General features: G+C 37.7%; 1 protein-coding gene across 3 annotated transcripts in view; it reads right to left on the bottom strand.

Moving 5' to 3' along the window:
* The window catches only part of LOC114665450 (polycomb group RING finger protein 2-like), a 53,472-nt gene that overhangs the window by 7,441 nt on the left and 20,879 nt on the right, over window positions 1-25,152 (bottom strand). The window contains exons 2-10 of one of the 3 annotated variants that reach the window (XM_028820026.2): window positions 23,407-23,501; window positions 22,430-22,560; window positions 18,209-18,305; window positions 17,989-18,044; window positions 14,376-14,426; window positions 14,184-14,292; window positions 8,661-8,709; window positions 8,292-8,390; window positions 7,978-8,058 (exon numbers count right to left, since the gene is read on the bottom strand). In XM_028820026.2, the coding sequence (XP_028675859.1) occupies window positions 7,978-8,058; window positions 8,292-8,390; window positions 8,661-8,709; window positions 14,184-14,292; window positions 14,376-14,426; window positions 17,989-18,044; window positions 18,209-18,305; window positions 22,430-22,560; window positions 23,407-23,450 (717 nt within the window). In that variant the 5' untranslated portion in view covers window positions 23,451-23,501. The remainder of the gene's footprint in view (window positions 1-7,977; window positions 8,059-8,291; window positions 8,391-8,660; window positions 8,710-14,183; window positions 14,293-14,375; window positions 14,427-17,988; window positions 18,045-18,208; window positions 18,306-22,429; window positions 22,561-23,406; window positions 23,502-25,152) is intronic. The other 2 variants (XM_028820025.2, XM_028820027.2) reach the window with 2 other exon arrangements.

Genomic DNA, 25,152 nt, shown 5'->3' on the forward strand with positions numbered 1-25,152 from the left:
GAGCTGAAGCAGATCTCTCATAGCAGTCAGTTCATGGTAATTCAGACAAGAAAATCCACAGTCCATGGAAAAGTACCTTGCAGTAGGGGGACATCCCCCTTGGTACTAACTGGCTGTACTTTTAAACTCCTTATTTTGTATTAAAACTGAGGGAATTCAGGAAAGGAAAGAATAATGTTTCCACAAAGTATTTAGGAGAAGGTTGTTTTGGGCCAGTTTGTCTGGAGGGAGTCTTCGTTAATTGGTCATGACGTACAGCATATAAACAAACTGTACCACATCTGCACAAGGCAGTATTGCTTTCATTCTGGTGCTTGCTGGACAGATGAATATTTAGTGGAGGAAGGTAGCGATTAATTCCCTTTACACACATGTGGTTCACATTAGACGCTTATAAGCTCTCTAAAATGAGTCTTTCAGAATGGACAGAGGCACCCATCCAAACTGCAAAGCTGCGATAATATTTTGCAGGAACAGCAGAACGTCTCAGGAGCTATTGTTTCGACTGGGATTTGTGCTCTCCGGCTCGTTGCAGTTTTAAAATGACACATGGTCCCTTTGCCAACCTTTGAAGCCCCACATAGCCCCAGTGAATTTATTTCTGTGATCACTAAGCTACAGTTTTTACAACCTTGGAGTCTGATTGTGTCAGATCCCAGCAGCCTCATAACAAGCCGCCCTGTCACTTTTTTGCGCTAATGAGCCATACCGGGCTGTATTTTGTTCCTCACTGTCCTCACAAAGTGGCAACAAACAAGTGAGGATCATGTGGGGATTATGAAATAAAGTAGGAGAGCAGAGAAAATTGATATTCTGTTGTCTGCTGCCTTTTTATTTTATATTATTCACATAGCGTGCATTAGAAATCTGTACTAAAACAAAAAACATTGTTTGCAGCATTTTCTTACTTTTCCCCAAGCACTACTAGTTTCAATATTTCTTGAAATGTATCTTTGCGATTATCTGAAGGAGGAAATGGGGCAATTCATTGATTTTTTTGACAAATGACTTTAAAAAGATAACTTAAAAAGACAGGAGTTTCCATTTAAAAAAAAAATTTGAGTAAATGTCCATACAAGTTTTGAAAATACATAGCAATCAACTGGCACAAAAAAAATAAGAAAGTATACGGTGGATATACAAATAATTAGGCATTGTCACATTTCATATTTTGTTTTATGATGTATTTACTTTGATTTTTTTTTGTACCACTCATTAGAGCAAAAACTTTGATAATGTCAAATTGAAAAGGAAATTTTACAACAAATCATTATAAATATAAAAAAAACAGTAATATAATTAAATGCAATGATCAGAAAAGAAAGTAAATGACTACATATCTCTGATCCTGCCTTGAGTCAATAGCTTGGACAAGTACCTTTCTTATAAATTAGTCACGACTCAAGGATAAACGTAAATCTGGACCCTGAAATGTTTGGCTATTCTTACTTTCAAAAATTGCTTAAGCCAAATGTGGTATGTTGGTGAAATGATGCTCCAGCCATGCCTAATGGTACAAATGGTGTTTTCATAATAAAGCACAGTGTTATTCTTTTCTCAACAGATCACAAATTTGTATTCAACACAGAATCAAGAGTCTCCTGCGTGTCTTCTTGTAGTGTAACCCATTTCATCTGAATTTGTTTTCGAAAAGGTCCAGTTTTAAAAAGCACATGAACACTTTGTAGTAAAATATGTACAGTTTGTATATTGAGTGTAGGCCCCTTGCTGTCCTTACTGACAAATCGTTGAGATGCCCATACTGTATGTTCAGTTTCAGAGAACATCCTTTTCTATAAAGATTTACAGCTGAGATAGATTTTCTCTGTTTCTTTTTTCATGAGTTGTGCTGCGCATTTCTATTGTGTCAGATATGCACTGAATCGTCATGATGTTGTATTTATTGGATTTTAAAGACACAGGTGCTTACACTGAACCTCACTGCACACAGGTTGACTTTGATCATTGTAAGCTTCTATAGATGTTTATCAGCTTATCAGGTGTCAGGACAAAGCCATCAGTTATTCTGATTTATATTTGTAATTTTTGCAGAAATCTATAATTTTGCTTTCAGTTCAGTATTTTGCTTTTCATTAAAATTCCAATTAAACATACCTAATTCCATGATGTAAAATGTATAAAAAAAGGCCAAGGGAGGGACTTTTTATAGTGACTTTATATTTTTCAAACTTTCCCAATGGGTACAGAGTTCTGATTCACCCTGTGTGATACTTGATTCAGTCATAGATTTCATTTAACCACACTACTGCAGGCAAGGGTGCAGTAAATATATTCTGCCAGTCTAACCCATCTACAAAGGATACACACACACACACACACAAGGCATCAACTGAAGATCAGCACTGCAGATTAAGAGACAAACTGTACAAATGAGATGCATCGCTGTTATGTTTGGGATTTTACACTCAAGATCTTACTCCTGTCACTAATGTCATGTAATGGCTACACATGGATTAAATACATATGTATTTATTTATCAGGTGATTTTAACCAAAGTGACTTTCTGATCACAAGTGTAAGGTACAGTTGTTCTCTGTATTTCTAAATTGTGCGCATTGACCTCTTATGTTAATTGCCCAGAGTCACATAATGAAGTTCTGATGGGTATTGAACTTGAAATCTTGTGCATTAAAGGCCTATACCTTGGCTATTCAAAAGTAAACATATTAGTTTATTTAACACCAACTGGGAAATTAGTTAGGTGGACACCACTAGCAAGCAAACGAACACCATCCCAAGTTACTTAGAGGTATATAGAATTGTTTATATCTTTCTTTTGACGGAGCACTGGTAATTTAAGTGAATACCTTACTATTTACATTGTGAGTAATTTTTGGGGACATAATCTTTGAGCTTGTGAAAAGCCAGTCCAACACTTTAGCTACTAGACCTGACCTAAAAAAAATAATACAGTAATGTCAGAATATATAGGGCAGCAATCTGCACACACAGCATCATGTTTTTTGTGGCAATCTCGGTTTCACTGCCAGTAAAAATGCTTAAAGAATCATTATGTATTTTATCACTACATCTACCAGATTAGCTGGCAAAAACAAATCTACATTCTGAACTCAGAAATTATAAAAAAAAAAAAAAACCATTACTCTTGGTAACGCAAGAATAATTAATTGTTTTGTTATGGTACAAAATGTCATTTTTAATGTCCAATTTGGGCCAGCACACATTGACTTTCCGCCAATTAGAGATTTATCCCTTCTGTTTCTGTTGTTTTTGTGTCAATCCACACTTCTCATCAATTACTGATTCAACTTTTCCTTAATATGTTCACTCTTTTTTTGTTTCCAACTCAGCATTTTTTTTTAGTCCATCACACATTTTTATGTGGATATCAATATTGTATCACATATGGCAGCAGGAAGGAGCTCTTTTAAAATATATAGTCTGTTGCACGTCAGTGTTTAAAATGTCAGAATTTAAAATGTTCATAGCCATTGCATGATGGATGCTTTTCCAAGCTGTAAAACAGAGACAGTCCACTTTTTCAATGCTGTTGCAATTGCAGGCCACAGCTGTTCAGGGAATGGAGATACCTGCAGGGTGTTTGATGGGACATGACAACAAGGCATGTCATGGGTCCCATTCTTTCTTTATCTTGTGGTCATCTATTAGCTGATAAAAGTACATCTGGCATCTTTTTGTGTACTTAGTTTTCAGTGGATATGGAATTTTGGCATGCTTGATGGTCATTTTTGAGCCTGGGGCAGTATTGTTGGGAGCTATATGGGTGGCACAACTCATGAGCTCCAGTTCTTCTTATGGTTGTCTTCATCCTTTGTCTCCAGCATCATGCCTGCCTTCTTTGTTTAGATCTACTGTTCTGAAAATTTCAAAACTACTTGGCACTGAACTCTTTTTTTATACCCATCCATCCATCCATCCATTATCCAACCCGCTATATCCTAACTACAGGGTCATGGGGGTCTGCTGGAGCCAATCCCAGCCAACACAGGGCACAAAGCAGGAAACAACCCCTGGGCAGCCCACCGCAGGGCACACACCAAGCACACACTAGGGACAATTTAGGATCGCCAATGCACCTAACCTGCATGTCTTTGGACTGTGGGAGGAAACCGGAGCACCCGGCAGAAACCCACACAGACACGGGGAAAACATGCAAACTCCACGCAGGGAGGACTCGGGAAGCGAACCCAGGTATCCTTACTGCGAGGCAGTAGTGTATAAGTCGGGTATTGAAACCTGAAAAATTGATCATAAAATCATACCCCCGACTTATATGCCCGTTCAAAAATACAACACTTAATTTTTTTTTTTTTTTTTTTACATCTTCTTGCCTCCTCCAATCTCACACCAGTTTCTCAGACACATCGAATTTTGTTGCAGCAGCACAGTTACCAATTTCTTTCGCCATTTCAACAACTTTTCATGTAAAACCAGCTTCATATTTTCTTCTGATTAAACGCTCTATCGTAGATAAGGGATGCTCTTATGATTAAGGCGTATGAGGATGTGAGATACAAAAAACACAAAACAGTGCAACGTCGCTTCGGAATAGTTCGGGTATTACCGTGTGGTCACATAGGCACAGGCCGTGTGCTCCATGTTTACTCTCTCAGGTGGGTGCTAGCATATCATAATCTCTTGGACCAATAGCGTGAGTTTTCCGCATTCATCTTATATGACCAACATTATAAAATACTGGAAATTTTTCGGTAAAATCAAACCCCGACTTATCTGCAGGAGAACTTAAACGCGAGTATATACGGTAGTTGGAGTTGGTACATTTTAACTAACTTCGAATCCCGTATCCCAATAATTGCTTCTGACTCAGACTCCGACTCCGAATCCATAGCCCTTGATGGTTACCAGTTTACATAAGACAACATATATTGATGCAGAGGTCACCACTGTTATACAACATTGACTTGGAGTGAGTTTATTTTGGCTTTTTTGATGCTGATCAACACAAATAGACTCATAACTGTCAAAATCAATACAGATCTCTACAAACTGGTCTAAATTATTTACAACTGTAAAAGTCAAAAATAATTTATAGCATAAATATTCCCCCAGTTTAATATGACACATCTACATCACTGCGGTGGGCTGGAGCCCTGCCTGGGATTTGTTCCTGCTTTGTGCCCTGTGCTGGCTGGGATTGGCTCCAGCAAACCCCCGTAACCCTGTGTTAGGGTATAGCGGGTTGGAAAATGACTGACTGACTGACTGACTGACTGATATGTACATCATCACTGATGAAGCCAATTGGTTTTAGAAGTCACATAATTAGTTCAATGGTGTCTGTCTGTAGCAAAGGTTTTGATTGATTGTAGTATAAATGCACCTGTATGTGGAAGAGCCAACTTGTGGCATGGCAAGACACCTATGATAACTTTGAATGATTAACAAGCTACAGTGGATAACTTTGGAGAGACTGTGCATACAACATCTGCTTCACCAGTCACAGCTTTATCAAAGAATGGCAAAGAGAAAGCCACTGCTTTAAAAAAAAACAAAAAAACCAAACACACACATGATATCTTGGCTAGAGTTTGTTAGAAGACGCACTGGGGACTCTGAAGTCGGCTAGAAGAAATTTGTATGGTCTGATAAGCAAGACGGGCGGCACGGTGGCACAGTGGTAGCACTGCTGCCTCGCAGTTAGGAGACCCGGGTTCGCTTCCCGGGTCTTCCCTGCGTGGAGTTTGCATGTTCTCCCCGTGTCTGCGTGGGTTTCCTCCGGGTACTCCGGTTTCCTCCCACAGTCCAAAGACATGCAGGTTAGGTCGATTGGTGATTCTAAATTGGCCCTAGTGTGTACTTGGTGTGTGGGTGTTTGTGTCCTGCGGTGGGCTGGCGCCCTGCCCAGGACTGGTTCCCTGCCTTGCGCCCTTTGTTGGCTGGGATTGGCTCCAGCAGACCCCCGTGACCCTGTGTTTGGATTCAGCAGGTTGGAAAATGGATGGATGGATAGATGATGAGCAAGACAACCACCCCAACATAGAATGAAAGCTACAGTAGGAATGGTGTAAAAACAACAATGTTAATAGAGCAGCCAAATCAGAGTCCAGATCTCAAGCCAACTGAGAATTTGTGGCTGGACTTTAAAAAGACTATTCACTCGTGATCCTCATGACGCATGACAGAACTTGAGCAGTTTTTCAAAGAAGAATGAGATGTGCAAAAATGACAGAGAAAGAGAGGCCCATGCATGCACACAGACCCAAGGCTGTCATGGGCACCAAAAGTGCATCTACTAAATACTGAGCTGAAGGGGTGAATACTTGTGAGATTCATTATTTTGTGTGTTTTTAAATTCACAATTAATTTAGACCATTTTGCCGAGATATGCTTCACATTGACAAAGAGTCCTTTTCTGTTTTCAGTTCAGCCAAACATAATCCACTGCGATTCAATCGCTTTTATAGGCACTTTACGTATATATAATAATAAATATACTGTAGATAGATAGATAGATAGATAGATAGATAGATAGATAGATAGATAGATAGATAGATAGATAGATAGATAGATAGATAGATAGATAGATACACACTACATATTACATTAGATGTTTTAAAAAACACTTGATTTAGTATCTTACTGGTGCTTAGAAAATTGGGAAGTATTGAGTCGGACAAACCCTGTGGTTTCCTTAATTCTTTTGCCACACTGCCTTACTCTTCCTCCTCACAGGATGGAATGGTCGACGCAGATAAAACATTGCGCTTAACTAGAGGTCCTTGCTCTATAATTTTGCTTAATTGCTCTTATGGAAGCCTTCAGTTTAGCAATCCCAAGTTCTTTTTCTTATATGCGCTTTACAGGTTATTAACAGTTGTTTTTTTTTTTTTTTTTGGGACATTGCCTTCATTAATGTTTTTCAAAGTCAGAGAGGCGAGATTGCGTTGTTTTGGACATGTGCAGAGGAGCGATGCTGGGTATATTGGGAAAAGGATGTTAACGATAGAGCTGCCAGGTAAAAGGAAAAGAGGAAGGCCTAAGAGAAGGTTTATGGATGTGCTGAGAGAGGACATGCAGGTGGTGGGTGTAACAGAACAAGATGACGAGGACAGAAAGATATGGAAGAAGATGATCCGCTGTGGCAACCCCTAACAGAAGCAGCCAAAAGAAGAAGAAGAAGAAGCCTTCATTAATGTTTTAATACTAGTGCCTGATTTGTTTGTCCCACCATTTTGTGTTTTGACCTGCCTCTTGGGTTTCAGACATAAATTTTCTTTATTGTTTACAATGGTTTCTGTCCCATCTGCTCATCCAGGCCTGTAACTCCAGCCTTATTTCACACTCACTGCCTGTGCTTTACAGGATGGTGCCCCATGTTGTAGTCCTCTTTCCTGGCTTTTTAAGCAGGGAAGATAGTGCCCGAGGGCTACACAATGTGCCTGACAATACCACTTGTTTTCCAATTGCTTTGAGATATTGTGCATTTTGTTCTTGCTCTGCCACTGTACAAAATTAAAATAAAATAACTAATTTAGGAGGTCTGAAAATGAGCCATCCAAGTGTCAGTTTCTTTCATCTCAGCAAGTCCTGAAAATGTGCCAGTTTAGAGTCTAATCTTGCCAGATCTCAGTAGCTTCCACTTTTAACCTCATTAGATCTAACGATATCTTCCAACTGGCTGGGAAGTGAACTACTTTGTTATATATTTTATACTGGCTATTATTCCTGCAAGAATTCATCACAATTGTTTTCACTTAAGATGTGTCTGTCCATAGATTTTCACAACCAGCTGCATACCCTTAAAAAATGGCCTGAGTGGATGTACTAAACACGTCCATCTGCCTCGTCTACAAAATATTCTGCCGGTTCTTTATTTAAAATGTCATCCAGTTTTCCATGGTGATACTAAATTAATCTGAATCCCAAATTTAATTACTAATTTAGAGTTATTCGCCAAACATTCAGTCAACCATGGTATAAGTGTAGAAGAATTTTCATACAAGATGAACATACCCGTCTCCAAGTGTAGATGTAGGCAATGTCCATTAGTGTGTAGTAGTCTTTCAATGGCTCATCTTCATACAAGACCTCAATCTGGAAGAAGGGAGGTAAAATGCATACAGAGATATTCAGTTAAAACCTCATTTGAGTAAAAAGTGACATTGTATGCTGAAAATTGGTTCATGGATAAAAATTGAATATATTCTGCAAGCTCAAAGATTTGCCACTGTTAAAAAAATATCAGAAATCCTTGCATCCCTTTTTTATGCCCTGGAAGAACACTAATAACAAGGCACAAGACTGGTACTGAAATAAAAGATACTTACTCTGTAAGTGCTAGGAATATCCATCTTACTACGAAGGAACTTTGCAAGGTGCATTACTGTCATAGCAGCTGGACATCGAAGAAACCGTTTGCTGTTCACCTGCCAAGATGGACACACAAAAGTCAGTAAAGTGTGTGGAACTGCGAGAATGCAGACTAGTCTCGCCTTGAGACCCTAAATCAATTTAAAATCGTGGTTTAAATTTAATTTATTGAAAGAACATTTTAATGAAATCTTATTTTCCATTTTCTAAGAAAAAAAAATGAAAAACAGTCACTTAATAGTTATTTTGACATGGCAAGAATCTTTGCAGTTTACAGATATTGTCCAGGGTATTCTCAAGTCAAAAAACTTTAAATATGATCTTACCCTTTCTTTTTCCGTCTCATTTATTTCTGCTGCTGATTTCTTTTCATTTCTGAGAATAAAATAAAAGATAATAATTCTGTTAACGCGTGGGTCTTATTTTTTTCTGAATTCCAATCACAGAAAAGCACCGTGATTCCAATTTTGATAAAATGCTTATTAGAAACCAGTTATCTGCTTGTATATGCTGATGTCTTTATACCAATTACATGATGATAAAATAAGAGATTAAACATTACTGTTTAAATTATCTGTAAACATGGACAAAAATAGTATCTATTAATTGTCAGGACCCAGAGTTTCAAGTACAGGATCTTAGAGAGACGTAGCCTAACCTTGTGGTGCTCGGCCCAATGCAGAAACCAACACACATCACCACCACCAATAGCCAGCTAATTAATGACAGACGTTACATTTATTTTATTACCCAAGGAATATGAGAAAGACTGATAATACCCTGAGAAACTCAAGTATAATATTGAAACTTCACACACATACGATATGTGAAGTACAAGTCAAGGGAGGTTATACTTAAGTTATATAACTCACTAGTGAAGCCTCATCTTAGGTACTGTGTGCAGTTTTGGTCTCCATATTACAAAAAAAGACAAAGTATCACTAGAGAAGGTCCAGAGACGAGCAACTAAGCTGATTCCAGGACTGAGAGGTGGGCAGATTTTGCCCAAATGTTAGAACGTTTTTCTTCAAAAAGAGAACCATAGACACATGGAATACATTTCCAAGTAGTGTGGTGGAGAATAGGACCTTCGGGACCTTTAAATCTCCACTCAAGGTTACTTTGTAGAATCTAGGTGAACAGGGTGGATCATCTTATTGGACTGAATGGCCAGCTCTCGTTAAAATTGTTCAAATGTTCTAACTGGCACCAACATCAACCACTGGTCCCTAGAGCTGTGAGGCAGCACTACACTAGACAGTTGTATCAACACTGCCTTTTCATAATCAGAAATGAACAGCATATCACATCCTTTAAGGATTTTATGTTATATTTTCTATTATTTATTGTTTTCAATGATTTGCCGATAAAGAGCAATTCACAGAAACACACTACACCACCATCTGCAGACTTTTTGATTAGGAGAAAATGATATAGCAAATCCATCAACTATTAATCCATGCAACTAAAGCCATGTAATTTATATGTGCTGCAGCTTTTCACAGCTTTCTTCATAGATTTCAGTGAAGGGACTTGTATGTCCCAAAGAATCCACAGAGCTATATTGATTGGAGTCTTGTACTTCTGGTAGGTTAACTTTGGCAAGGAAATGGGGCCAGACAAAAAGCAGCTCAAAAAAAACAATCCAATGATTCAATACTTCAATTAAAACAAAGGTAATATAGTCCAGAATAGAGCTATCAGCACCCATAGCTAGGCTGGTGTTTCCCAATGAGCAGTTCTAGTCAATTTTGATGCCTGCATACCATTTAGTCTCAACTTGAAGAAGTTGCCTGGAACTATTGTTTAGCTTTACAGACCACAAGGCGAGGGTTGGATGTCAGGTGAAAAGAATGGATGGGGTCACTCCAGAGAGATGCCGCCATCACCATTCGGTTCTTTTCCAAATTCTTATCACTTTATCAACATGTGACATTTATTAAACTGGAGAAGGAGGCTGAGCTGGAGCTCTGCATCAACATTTGGGAAGTTTTCTTGTTATACGAAATGGACCACATGAAGCCTGCAGCAGAAAAAAGGGCCTGAGCTTCAGAGTGTAAGATGTGAAACATCACTACCCAGCACTGAGGCAGCCATCACTTATGCTAAAGGTTGAAACATACCAACCAGATATAATTGGACTGACATTCATGAACTGTATTAGATCTGAAACTAGATTTCTTGATCTAGGATGACTTTGCTTCTACTCTGAAGTTGCACTGCGGGAGAGTACAGGGATGATCACAAGCACCCAGCTGGATGCCATGTACTCAGAGTTTGTGATGTTGAATGACAGGGATGCCTCAAGGCAAGTTCGAGTTACCCAGAGGAAATCTTTGACAGTTGCTGAGATGTTTGTTCTTAAAAGTATTTGACCTTCTTAGAAATGATGAGAAATTTGCTCTAAAAGGTATTACCCAATAAATTTGTGGTCCTCCTCCACAGTCATAATATATTGTATATATACTGTATATACAGTCATATGAGAAAGTTTGGGAACCCCTCTTAATTCTTTGGTTTTTTTTTTTTATCATTGGCTGAGCTTTCAAAGTAGCAACTTCCTTTTAATAGATGACATGCCTTATGGAAACAGTAGTGACATTAAAATTATTGGATTAACAGAAAATATGCAATATGCATCATAAAAAATTAGACAGGTACATAAATTTGGGCACCCCAACAGAGATATGACATCAATACTTAGTTGAGCCTCCTTTTACCAATCTAACGGCCTCTAGATGCCTCCTATAGCCTTTGATGAGTGTCTGGATTCTGGATGGAGGTATTTTTGACCATTCTTCCATACAAAATCTCTCCAGTTCAGTTAAATTTGATGGCTGCCGAGCATGGACAGCCTGCTTCAAATCATCCCATAGATTTTCGATGATATTCAAGTCAGGGGACTGTGATGGCCATTCCAGAACATTGTACTTCTCCCTCTGCATGAATGCCTTTGTAGATTTCGAACTGTTTTGGGTCATTGTCTTGTTGGAATATCCAACCCCTGCGTAACTTCAACTTTGTGACTGATGCTTGAACATTATCCTGAAGAATTTGCTGATATTGGGTTGAATTCATCTGACCCTCGACTTTAACAAGGGCCCCAGTCCCTGAACTAGCCACAGAGCCCCACAGCATGATGGAACCTCCACCAAATTTGACAGTAGATAGCAGGTGTTTTTCTTGGAATGTGGTGTTCTTCTTCTGCCGTGCAAAGTGCTTTTTGTTCTGACCAAATAACTCAATTTTTGTCTCATCAGTCCAAAGCACTTTGTTCCAAAATGAATCTGGCTTGTCTAAATGAGCATTGGCATACAACAAGCGACTCTGTTTGTGGCGTGAGTGCAGAAAGGGCTTCTTTCTCATCACCCTGCCATACAGATGTTCTTTGTGCAAATTGCGCTGAATTGGATGACTATGGTTTAAAGATTCTTCTTTTCTAGGCCAGCGATTTTCAACTGGTGTGTCCACAAGCGTGCCGCAAGCTTTTTTAAAACAAATTAATTAAAGGCTTCTTTAAAGAAATACAACACAAATTTTATACCATTTTACATAATTTATATATCATTTTAATAATATACATAAACTATATGTGAAATATAAAGCAAGAAATGTATACTTTCATGCAATTATAACCAGTTTACATGTCTCAACTTGTTAAAAATTTGTATGCTTAATATTATTTCATATAATCAATTTATATGAGCATACACATTATGTTTATGTTGCATGCACACTGTGCTGTGTAATTATTCCAATGAGTGAGTCTTATTTTTGAGCACATCTAGCGACTCTATTTATGCCCCAATATGCAGGGGTTGAATTTGATCACACATACACACGTATGATAAATAATAATAATAATTCTTTACATTTATACAGCGATTTTCTCACTACAAAGCTCTTTGCAAAAAGCTTGCAGGGAAGACCAGAGATATGAACCCGTGATCACCTTACTGCGAAGCAGCACCAGTACCACTGTGCCACCTGCTCATAATACAAGTAAATGCACCGGATAATTTTAAATATTATTTATATATATATATATATATATATATATATATATATATATATATATATATATATATATATATATATATATATATATACAGTGCATCCGGAAAGTATTCAAATTTGCAAAAACCTCAAGTAAACTTTTTTCACGTTGTCATTTAGGGGTGTTGTGTGTAGAATTCTGAGGAAAAAAATGAATTTAATCCATTTTGGAATAAGGCTGTAACATAACAAAATGTGGAAAAAGTGATGTGCTGTGAATACTTTCCGGATGCACTGTATTATTGAAAAGATTTTTTAAAAAGCCACATTGGAACAAAAAAGGATAGGTAATTCTGTTTGTTGTCAGATAGGTAAAAAATATATTTTTTGGTGTGCCTCAGAATTTTAGTCATTAATTATGTGTACCATGAGATGTAAAAGGTTGAAAATCACAGTTCCAGACTGATAATAAAGATAAGCCCCAAACTCCTTCCATGGAAATTCATGAAGAATTCAAGAAAAGGACAATTGCTCAAGATCTCACCACCACAATTGTTATACTAAAACAAGTGATGTTTTATAGTTTGGTGCAGGATTTATTATTTTAATAAGACTGGACTACTCATCCAAAATGTGTGAGTTTGCTCTTCGTGTAAATTCCTAATGTAATCAAGACATAAAAGCTGCTATGCTTGTTGAAAAGCAGACAAACAAGAATTTACTGGAGATAACCGGGAAGAAGAAACATCAGAAAAAATAAATTAATGTAGCAAAAATAGCTAAGCCAAAAGTCAAAGTCAGGAACAAGAAATCAACGGTCAGAAACACAAAAGTAAAACAAGTAACACACTAAAGTCTCTTTAGGTATCTGCAAAGCTCAGATAACACGTAGTGCCGACTTTTAAACCCATTGCAACGGGGTCAAATGTCCTGACCTCCATGAACATGCTCCCCAACAAATAGGAGTTACATCCCGGCAATGAGGATTACGAAAATGGCACCCAGAAACAACAACAACATTTATTTATATAGCACATTTTCATAAAAATAATGTAGCTCAAACTGCTTTACATGATGAAGAAAGAGAAAACAAGACAAAATAAGAATTAAAATAGGAGAACACTAATTAACATAGAATAAAAGTAAAATCCGATGGCCAGGGAGGACAGAAAAAACAAAAAAAAAAAAACTCCAGACGGCTGGAGAAAAAATAAAATCTGCAGGGGTTCCAGGCCATGAGACCACCCAGCCCCCTCTAGGCATTCTACCTGACACCAATGACATCAATCAGTCTTCATTGTATTCAGGGTTCTCATGGAATAATTAATAGCCCTTATAAACAATGAACAAAAATAAAAAAAGTGATGTTAAATGAAAGTTCTCAGACCTCAGATACCTTTATCTAGATACCAAACGTGACACCAGCAGCCAGACAAGTTACGAAAATTAAAACACATGCTGTTACCGACTCAATAAATGTTTCTTTGAGATTAAGAAATGAAAGAAAGGTGCATTGCATTTACATTAGTCCCCAGTTTATTCAGGGAAAAAAAGACAAGGGTTATCCCCACACAGAAAACAAAAATAAAACATAAGGTTAGAAACACAAAGCGAAGGCTGTTCTGCTAAAACCTTGTCTTTCTAACCTTCTTTTTACGGCGTGTGAATAACCTTAATCTTTTTTTTTTTCCTTTTGCAGATGCATGCTGCCTCAGCCATTCACTAAGTTCATCTTGCTGTTCAGGGTGTGTGTGAAGACTTGTAAACGGTACAAGGACTCTAAAGTCAATTCACAGATCCAGAAACAACCTGATGACACAGATTGTGACAGGTTTCTATATAATGGCACTCACTTTTTACCCTCATGAAACTCTATCGAAAGGCTAATAATTTCATCGTCTGTGATAATCCTCTTCTCCTCCTCCTGAACCTCGCCCCTGTCCTCATTTGAGCCATTAGAAGCTGGAAGGTAAAACATGTGCATCTAGTTAACACAAAGTACACCGCTTATAAAAATATACATACTGTTTGTACTCGGCACCTACCATCTGCTGTGGGGTTAGCAGCATAGAAGTCCCTCCTCCTCTTCATCTCATCTGTACAAAAAATGGAAAATAAAAAGATGTTATGCAGTAGAGATCTGACCAGTTTATTGTGTTAGTGCTGATATGTTGCTTCATCCCACGTTGAGCTCATTACAAAAGGAACAATGGGGGATGCCAGGCAAACAAACACAAAGATACATGTGGGGTGAAGGTTAGAGTTTAACTCTAACCTCCACACCATCCCACCATTATTATACTTAACTAGCTGTGTCAGCCTGTGCTGTAAAATGCCTGGGGTCCTAGAAACTATTGAAATCGTCAGAAAAAAAAAATGGAAACGTAGAGATGTCAGGTAATTGAAAGGAATTACTCTGGGCGTCTCTCTCCTAGGAGGTTTCATTTTGCCGACGTGCTTACATCGCTTGTGTATTAGTGGCGGGAGGAAAAGTAAAAGGGATACCGGTTTGCCGATGTTAGTGGCTAAGCGACTTTATCTTTCTTCTGAGGTTTAGTTTTCTGCTGACGTGCTCATCTCGCTTGTGTTATTAGCGGCTAAGCGAGTTTTACGTTTCCTCGGAGGCGGAGTCCTTACCCCGACTCCACCTCTCACTTCCGGGCCGGACAGACAGACACACACACTTCCACGCATAGACGTTTATATACAAGAGGTTTCTCTTTAAAGGAATACTCCATCCAAAAATTATATATTTACAGATGTAGACAAATGTGTTGGTACCCCTCCATGAAAAAAGAAGAACCCACAATTGCTTATGAAATAACTTGAAACTATCAAACGTAACTGGCACTCATCATTGTTTTTTCCATATTAACAAACATCAGATTTTGCTTTAGAGTTTTGATTTAACAGAATACGTCAAATAATAACACAAATGAAAATGGCATGGACAAAAATGATGGGACCCTTAACCTAATATTTTGTTGCACAACCTTTAGAGGCCAAGTGGTTCCTGCAGCTCTCGATGAGAACTTCTGCATGCGTTCACAGGTCGTTTGGCCCACTCTTCCTGAGTAAACGGCTTTAGCTGGGTCCGCTTTGAAAGGGGCCTTCTCCAGACTGCATGTTTCAGTTCTTTCCAATTGATGTTCAATAGCAAGGCCACTTCAGAATAGTCCAGTGTTTTGTTCTTAGGCATTCTTGGGTTCTTTTAGCTGTGTGTTTTGGACACTTAATCTGTTGCGAGGATTCATGACCTGTGACTGAGACTGAGCTTTCTGACATTGGGCAGTACGTTTTGCTTCAGAATGTCTTGATAGCCTTGAGATTTCATTGTTCCCTGCACAGACTCAAGACACCTCGCGCCAGATGCAGCAAAGCACCCCCAAAACATAACCGAGACTCCTCCACGATAGGTCTGGTGTCCTTTTCTTTGAAAGCTTAATTTTTTCGTCTGTGAACATATAGCTGGTGAAACTTGCAGAAAAGCTCAAATTTTGTCTCATCGGTCCAAAGGACATTCTCCCAGTAGCATTGTGGGTTGTCAATATGCATTTCAGCAAATTCCAGTCTGGCTTATTTATGTAGAATTCTCCTGGCTCTTCTTCCATTAAGCCCAATGTCAATCAAAAAGCGATATATGGTGCGATCAGACACTGACGGACCTCGACCTTGGTGGTCAGCACAAATCTCTTTGGAAGTTGTCCTTGGCTTTTGTGTCTACCATTCTCACTATCCTTCTGCCCATTCTGGGGTCAATTTTCATCTTGAGGCCGTGTCCAGAGAGGTTGGTTACAGTCTCATGGACCTTCAATTTTGGTCAGCACAAATCTCTTTGGAAGTTGTCCTTGGCTTTTGTGTCTACCATTCTCACTATCCTTCTGCCCATTCTGGGGTCAATTTTCATCTTGAGGCCGTGTCCAGAGAGGTTGGCTACAGTCTCATGGACCTTCAATTTCTTAATAATATTTACAACTGTTGTCACAGAAACATCAAGCTGCTTGTTGATGGTCTTGTAGCATTTGCCTTTCAAATGCTCATCTATCATTTTCTTTCTGAGCATCACTCTCTTTTGCTTTTTCTGGTACATGTTCGGTGTGCGGCACATGATGTCACCAAACAGCAGACTGATGACTTTTCTCCATTTAAATTACTGATTGCATGATTGGAGACATGTGCAATACTAATTCAAGAAATCGGCTAGTTTGAAAAATCTCTCAAATCCAATTATTTAGGATTTTTTCTGGGAGTACCAACAAATGGGCCCAGGTCATTTCAGAATATCTGTGTAGAATAATCAACACTTGATCTCTTTTCACACTTGCTTTGCTTTACTCGATGACATGTGAAAGGCATTCAGGTATACAGGGGACAACTGGCTGTCATTTTATCACTTTTCAAGAGGCATACAGCACTTTTCAATCAGTTGCAAGTGGACCAACAAATTTGTCCATGTCTGTGTTATTTACTCCATATAGTTATATATTATTTTCATGTATTCATGCACAATTGAAATTAAAAAAAAGTTTGTGATATAATACAAGACAGTGGCGACCAATGCTGTACAACGGCAAGTGAAGTGAAAAAAGTGCATGGAAAAAGAAAAAACAAAAAGGTCACGCTAGTCATATTACATAATCCATGTGTCAATTATCCAGTCGTATGCCCAAAACACAGGTATTTTTGTGAAAATATTCTTATACATATACTTCTGGAAAAATCTGTGCACATCATAAACAAGAAATACAAATCAGCCCCCTTCCGATGCTTTTTTTTTTTTAAATGAATATAAGAGTGTTGACCAAAGAAGGAGCAAGAGAGGCGGAGCTACAGTTCAAAAAGGCAATCCCATGTGATTTGCATTTCCTGTTTATGATGTGTGTTGATTTTTCATGAAGTATCTAACAAAATTTTAGGAAAAATGATTGCATTTTGCATGTTTCAAACACACAACTGGATTAACTGTGGATTATATAACATGTGCAATGTAAGATGTTTTTTGCTTTTTTCCATTGTTTGCCATTGTACAGCGTCTCACTATTTCATCCATCCATCATCCAACCCGCTATATCCTAACTACAGGGTCATGAGGGTTTGCTGGATCCAATCCCAGCCAACACAGGGCGCAAAGCAGGAAACAAACCCTGGGCAGGGCGCCAGCCCACCGCAGGGCACGCACACACCAAGCACACACTAGGGACAATTTAGGATCGCCAATGCACCTAACCTGCATATATTTGGACTGTGGGAGGAAACCGGAGTACCCGGAACATGCAAACTCTACTGCGAGGCAGCAGCGCTACCCACTGCACCACCGTGCCGCCCCTTGTCACTATTTGCTTGTATTATATCATGAACTTTTCTTTTATTTCTGCTCTGAATGAAAACATGAGATTAAAAATTCTCTGCCATCACTACAAATTACATGGGGGTAAGTAATTTATAAAAAAAATACATATTTTTGGTTGGAGTATTCATTTAAAATGAATCCATGCATCTGACCATGACACTATGATAAGCCATGTCTGCGCCACTTAGGTACTGCAACTTAGGCCATAGAGATGTCACTCTGCTTGGTTCCTGCTAGCTGGACAGCAATGACTTGGTCATTATCATGGCACACACACGCACATTTATTTAACAATGGAGCTAGCCTACCTTTAAATAGCCCAGGGACCAGCTTATATACTATGTCTTGCAAGGTTTTGTCCGATCTATAAACAAAACAAAAACAATACCATTTATCAAATGAAACAAAAACAGAAAAATGACATTTTCAAATAAAACTTTACATATATAGTGTCTTGCATAGTGACCACAATCTTAAGACAATGAACACGTGCATTACAGTTGTGTTTCACAGAAGAAGCAGGCTCACCTGATGCTGAGGAGAGGTCGGGTTTTGTGAACCTGTACATCACACATTGGACAGTACTTGTTTGTTTCCAGGTAGCCAACTATGCAGGTCTTACAAACTGTTGGAACAGTAAAAGAATTAAAGTGGAGGAGGAACACAAGACAAATAGTTAATTCTTATAAAGCCGACTCGCACTTTCTTGAAGCGTTGTTTCAACCAACCACAACATTAGTACAACATATTGTTCTGTAAAAGCTGCTTAAATGAAATTGATACAAAACAGCATAATTATTTAAAGTATTATATATTTCACACTGTATAATGTAATATAATAGTACACATAGAGATAGAACTTCATGTGATTGCTTATAAATAAACTTTCTGTTTTCAGCAAATATTCTGCCCTGATTTTCAATCTATTTTTATATAGGGTTGTTGGTTCAAAGTACTATGTGAATTGTCAATTGTTGAATAACACAAAGATTATCAGTGGCACAAAAGAAAATACCAGTCAATTGTTGAATAACACAAAGATTATCAGTGGCACAAAAGAAAATACCACAGACAGAGTAGAGGAAACACCTAATGAAAGGTACAAATTGTACAGAAGACTTCAGCTTCTGCACAGGTATGGCCACTCAGATAATGGACTGATTAACATCCAATTTCATACTTAAACGCATATGAAAATGTCTGAAGTGCAGCCTTTGAGACAAATCATGTTAGACTTTTGCACCTTTTTGTAACAATCTTCTTCTTTTCTTACTTCTATGTAGGGTCGATATGCTTGATAGACCTTCTCCAAACAGTTCGGTCCTGCACCTCCTCACCAGTCAGATCTTCTTATACTTTATCCATCTTCCTCCACTTTGGCCTCCCTCACTTTCTCTTCCCCTGTACTTCAATTCCCACCACTCTTTTACCCAAACTGTCTCTCCTCATCACATGCCTATACCATTTCAAACTACGTTCCTGGCTTCCCTGCAGTTTCTTGGTTGTAGAGTCCAGTGATAAAGCCATAGTCCATAGGGAGAGATGGAAAAGAACAACAGAACTATCATATGTATCAGGGAACATTCTAAAGACTATTATTATAAAGTGGGGTAAAATTTTGGTACTACCATGATGTGGAAAAATCAAAATATCCTTACAAAACTGATTACCAAGCAAGGAAAAATTGCATTAAGGAAGCCTCAAAGCAGGCCAAAGACAACCCTAAAATAGCTCTTTCCTGTAGAAAACCTAAACAAGGCTGCTCTACACAAGAGATGTCCTCACAATAGGGCTAAGCTTGAATTACCCTGCCAATAAAACTAACAGGTGTGCTAAGTTGCTAGAGTTCTGTCCAAGACAGATGCACTGTGATAGTTAAAGAAAAAGGAGCTTCCATTCCATTCCGCACATGCACTCAATGAATGAATTTGTTTTCCTAATAATGATCTATTTGTTTTATACCTACATTCTGTTAGTTACAACATCTTATTAAAGATGAGAAAGGTCTGACATGATTTCTCTCGACTTTGGCCTTTACATCAAAATATTTAAAATAAAGCGAGTAGATTATTGACGTTTGGATATTTATGCTGTGAATGTAAACAAAAAGTTCTAGAAATATTTTGCTACAAATCAATAGCAATTACATCCTGTTTTTAATGTTGTGGGTTAAAAACTGAAAACAATACTTATTATGAAATGAATTACAACATTATAAACTATTTCTCTGAGTTTCTGCATTATTGCAAAGTTTTGTAGTGATTGTTATCAGACACTCAGCTATAAGTTCATTATATATTAGCCAACATGAAATATTGATACTTTAATTATGGAATATGAAATACTGTGTATGAAAGATTAATTGCCTCACTAACTAGTTCTACCAACTGTAACGGCAATAACTAGAAGTACACAGACATTATTAGTCAGTTTCTCACAGTGTAGTGGACCGATTTTGACTGACCCTTCCTTGCTCAACTGCTTCAACTCAATGACATTTCTGGTCCTTCAAGAATAAACTGAACTGCTCACATCAGGCTTCACAACAAAATACTAACATAGTGTCTGTCATTCCTAAACTCCAAATTTCCTTTACTTCATCCACTTTAATGTAGAATTTCTGGAGTGTTTGGGATCATTGTCTTTTCTAGTGGCAGTTCTCCTTCAGCTCAGGAGTGGAGCCATCAAGATCTGATGCCACTAATTGTCTACAAATGGTGACATTACAGCCTACATTTATTTTTTCGTTTTTTTTTTTGCATTGTATTTTTGACACCTGTTCTGAGGAGACATGTAAATAAGAATTTCGTTCTTCATTTTCTCGACTTCACTGTTGGCATGAGGTTCTTATGGTACAGTACAGGGGTAGTTTTTCTCCAGAAATATCATCAAAATTATTATTTGCAGAAAAGCTCCAGATTTGGATTTACCTATCCATACAATGGTTTCAGGTGTACAGGTGGCTTTGGTGACACTTGTAGAGACTACTCATGGTTTTGTTAGTGGTCTGCAACATGCTAATGTGACATTTGCCATGACAAATGCCCACAAAAACTTAAGATGTTGTTCTTTCTTGGAAAATTGTATCCCTTGTTGTTGGACATACTTAGCTGGGCAGCCAACCCTGTCAAGACTTCTTTCCTAAAGTTTATTATTTATTGGTGTCCTTGAGCCTTAGTATTTGCTTTTCCACTGTCTTAGACTAATACATTCAAAAATCAGGAATTTCTTTCAGTTTTGTTATGATGCACCCGCATAGCCAACAGCTTCATTCTGAAAAGCCGATGTAATTTAAATTGACGGGCTGTGCTGATCCTAATCGTTGCTCTGACTGGGTTGAGTTTCTTTGGAGGCAGTGATGTGACTTTTTCACACCTGAAAATTGAATATTTTTTATTTTGATAATGAAAGAACCACTGAAATTTACTGTCATATTCTCTATATATGGCTATAACAACCAAAAAGACCCAATCAATGCCACTGTGAAAAATGTGCAATAATGCAGAAAATACATTTGATAGAACTTGGCATACATATGTGTGCTTTTTGCATTTTACTATTATTACTTTATAGTACTAAATGTGACAGTATAAAAATAGATAGATAGATAGATAGATAGATAGATAGATAGATAGATAGATAGATAGATAGATAGATAGATAGATAGATAGATAGATAGATAGATAGATATGAAAGGTACTATATAACAGATGCATAGATTTAACAATAGTCTTGACAGGCACTACATCACAGAGAGAGGTGCACCATATAATATATAAATAGGTAAATAGAAAGATAAGAAGCAATAAAAATATATATATACTGTATATATTATATATATATACACACACACACACACACACACACGCATGAGGGATGTTCAAAATGTTTCCACACATTTTTTTTTTAAACTCAAATTTCATCACCTTTCTACATAGTCACCTTTGTTTGCCATGCAATTTTCCCAGTGCCGTACCAACTTCTTAATGCCCAATTGCAACTCCTTCCGCCTTCACTGTTTCCAATGAAAATATAAAAGTGCGGAAACTTTTTGAACGTACCTTGTATATTTTTATATGCCTCATTAATCCCAGTGGGAAAACAGTCTTTTTGCATGACCTTTAGAGGTAAGAGCACAGGGTCAATCATTATACAGCACCCCTGAAGCAATTTTCAGGGTAAGGGTCTTGCTCAAGGGCCCAATAGAATAGGATCCCTTCTGGTAGTAATGGGATTTGAACCAACAACCTTCCAGATACCAGTGCAGATCCTTAGCCACAGAGCAACCACTCCACCCTATATAATAATAGATATGAAAGGCACTACATAACAGATAGACAGAGCAGCACCATATAAAAGACAGAAAGAAATTAGACAAATGTGAAAGGTGTTACCATATACATCAGATAGATAGAATAAATAAATAGAAAATAAACTATTTATTGACCCAGAGAGGAAGTTTACTATTATATTTGATTCAACAAAATGTATAAAAAACAAAGTATCACTTCTTAAAGCAACAGCCCTTCTTTAGTGCCTCTTCTCTAAGTAATGTTTTGTTATTCCTAAGGTTTCTAGCACTTAATTCTCTTTACATGAAAAAGTAATTCTTTGAAATACTTCTGTCCGATATATTTTTTTTTTTCAAACAACTTCCAGTAGGGTCTACACAAATGAAAAGAACAGTTAATTAGTTTCATGGTGTTGTCAGAGAGCAGATTTCATTCTTAGCCTCAGTGGTCTACCTACAAGAGTGTAAGCACTCCACTATGGTCGTGGCGTCAATGAAGTAGCCCCCACAGAGAGCACACATTAGGTGCGGGTTGAGCTCGGTGATTTTAATCCGAGTTGTTCTGTGCATTTTCTCCAGCTTGGGGGATCTAAAAAATAAAAATGAAAATAAATACATAAATAGATGAAAGGAAAGGCACTACTACACATAAGCTACAACACATATAAAGCATTCACAGTGCAGGCCATAACAAAGCAAGAAGCTTTTAGTATTAACAGGACACAAATAAACTAGCATTATAGGCATTTCCAGTTAAGATATTATCAAAATATGAACACATATAGCTTTGTTTCTATGTCACTGAGCATTTCCTTTCATTTTATAAAAATGCTGAAATGTGCACCCTTTGAGGGTTATGCATATGCAAGTGTGCTTTTTCCCCATTGTTATGTTACTTGATGGGCCTTAATGTTATAAGGTATAAAATATAAAAATCAGAAACATTGCAAAGCAGTGAGCTCTCCAACATTTTACTGACAGGGTATACTTCTCCAGATAATAAACTACTTTATAACTGAGAGTTGATGTCAGTCTCCCAGGAGAGACAAATCTCATGTTATTGGACTGGAAAATCAATTTATGGTTTTGCGATACAAGATTATGGTATATCTAAACTAAACTGTGCATGAAAATAACTGAATTACAGCAGGAGGCTAGAAAGAACCTGATACTGTGTCTGAGAAAAACTAAAAAAGTGGTGTTTGTGCACCTTCACTAAAGCTTAGTTTAAGTATACCGCATTTAAGGGGAACACATGTCATGTGCAAAAAAAAAAAAAACAAAAACAAAAAAGCAAAGCCAGGCACACATCATTTATTTCAATAAATAAATCATGAACTGTCCACTTGATAAGCTAAATAAAAGGTGTGAATTACATTGAAGCAACGTATAGTAATAGTCCACACACACGCATATAGAGTTAAATATTATCTACCTGCAGTCGTGTGCTGTGTCTTCTGTTCCTGCATTTGCCCACATTTATGGTTATTTTAACGAACCCTCTACCTTTACCTGTAACATAAATGAACACTACAGAAATTCACTAGGAATACGCTTCACTCTGCCGAGAATTAAATAAATAACTGACAATTCATTTTTTTATAACAGCCATATCTATATCATGCCAGAAGCTTTTTTTTATTATATTATTATTACAACCAGTCTAAATCTGAGGCTAATTTGTACCTTCTTAAGTGAACTCCTTGTCTAATTAGCTTTCTTGTTTAGCTCTTCCTGGGAAATGTGTTAGAAAAAGAAAAACATCTTTGGAGAAATACTGCATTCACAGAAAAGTTAAACAAGAAGTCTAGTGAGGAGAACAAATAAAGGCTACACAACAACATTGAAGGTGAACTTATACAACCATCCACCCCATATAAACACTCGAGTGTTCATTTAACATGGATGATCTGCCACTGACAAAAATTTAAAAAATAAAAAAGGAAAGGAAAATACATAATAAAATGTATCTATTAGGTTGGATATCTGTAAATTAAAAGGAAAAAAACATGTTTTAGTCTACAAATTTATCAAGAGTGACTTATAAATCAAAGGTACACTGCAGTCACATGCCATATAAATTTAGTTATAAAATACAGCTTAGAGTGGGCCCTATGCACAATAATCCTCAGCTCTGTACCATCAGCCATTGAGTGTTTCAGCCCTTTAAGCACAGGTAACCGTCAGGGGGGCTGGTTAGATACGATGTGCTGGTAGATGGCCTCCAGGCTGGCTCCTCTCTCCTCAGCCACAACCAGTTGAATGCTTTATCTGCCTTTTCGCACAGTCACAGCATTGTGTTTTTTGTACTTTTCCCACTTACTCCTAGGCTATAGGTTAAGTACCACAGTGAGTTTGCTGCTGCCAACCTCTATGGTAAACATCAACACATGCCACCCATTTTTGAAGGCATTCGTCTATGAGGTCTGGCTATTTTGATGGCTTCTTCACATCTGGTTATCCAGGACACTGTAACTTCTACCATTATAATCCTCCTGCATCCTGATGAACACAACGCTATGTGAGGTCTAAGGTGACGTCCACACTACTACATTTTTGTGTAAAAATGCAGACATTAGTCTCCATTTTCACCTCATGTTCACACTACCCCAGTGTTTTTAACCCCTAAAAACATAGACTTTTGAAAATGCTCTCCAGAACCGTATACTTCTGGAAATTCTGGCTCAGCACTGTAGTATAGACGGGTGAAAACAGAGTTTTGAAAACGCAGACTCTAATGAAGCGCTGACTGGTTTGTGTTTATTACGTGACCATTGCCCAACTGGATCCTGCTCATTGCAATGTTTCATTCCATGACTGGTTACCCTACATGAAAGAAAATCATAATTCAACATATTGCATGAAGAGGAGCTGACTTATAAGGCACTTATTGAGTTGCTTACCTGTATGCGTCTAAATTATGTTTTGTGCTTTTTTCTACACACATGCCCCAAAGGCAAATAATTTACAGTTTCGCAATAAATCACATGGCTGGTATTCAAGGACTTTTCTGCATACCCAGTGGAGGCGAATGTCTGCTGTACATAATGTGCATTTTTGGTTCTTTTAGTGTGGATGGAGATACAGACATGGACAAATGTGTCGGTCCTCTTGCAGCTCATTGAAAAAGTGCTGTAGACCTCCTTAAAATGTGATTAAATGAAAAGCATTTGTCCCCTAT

The sequence above is a fragment of the Erpetoichthys calabaricus genome, chromosome 14 (genome assembly GCF_900747795.2).
Source record: "Erpetoichthys calabaricus chromosome 14, fErpCal1.3, whole genome shotgun sequence".
Lineage (NCBI taxonomy): Eukaryota > Metazoa > Chordata > Cladistia > Polypteriformes > Polypteridae > Erpetoichthys > Erpetoichthys calabaricus.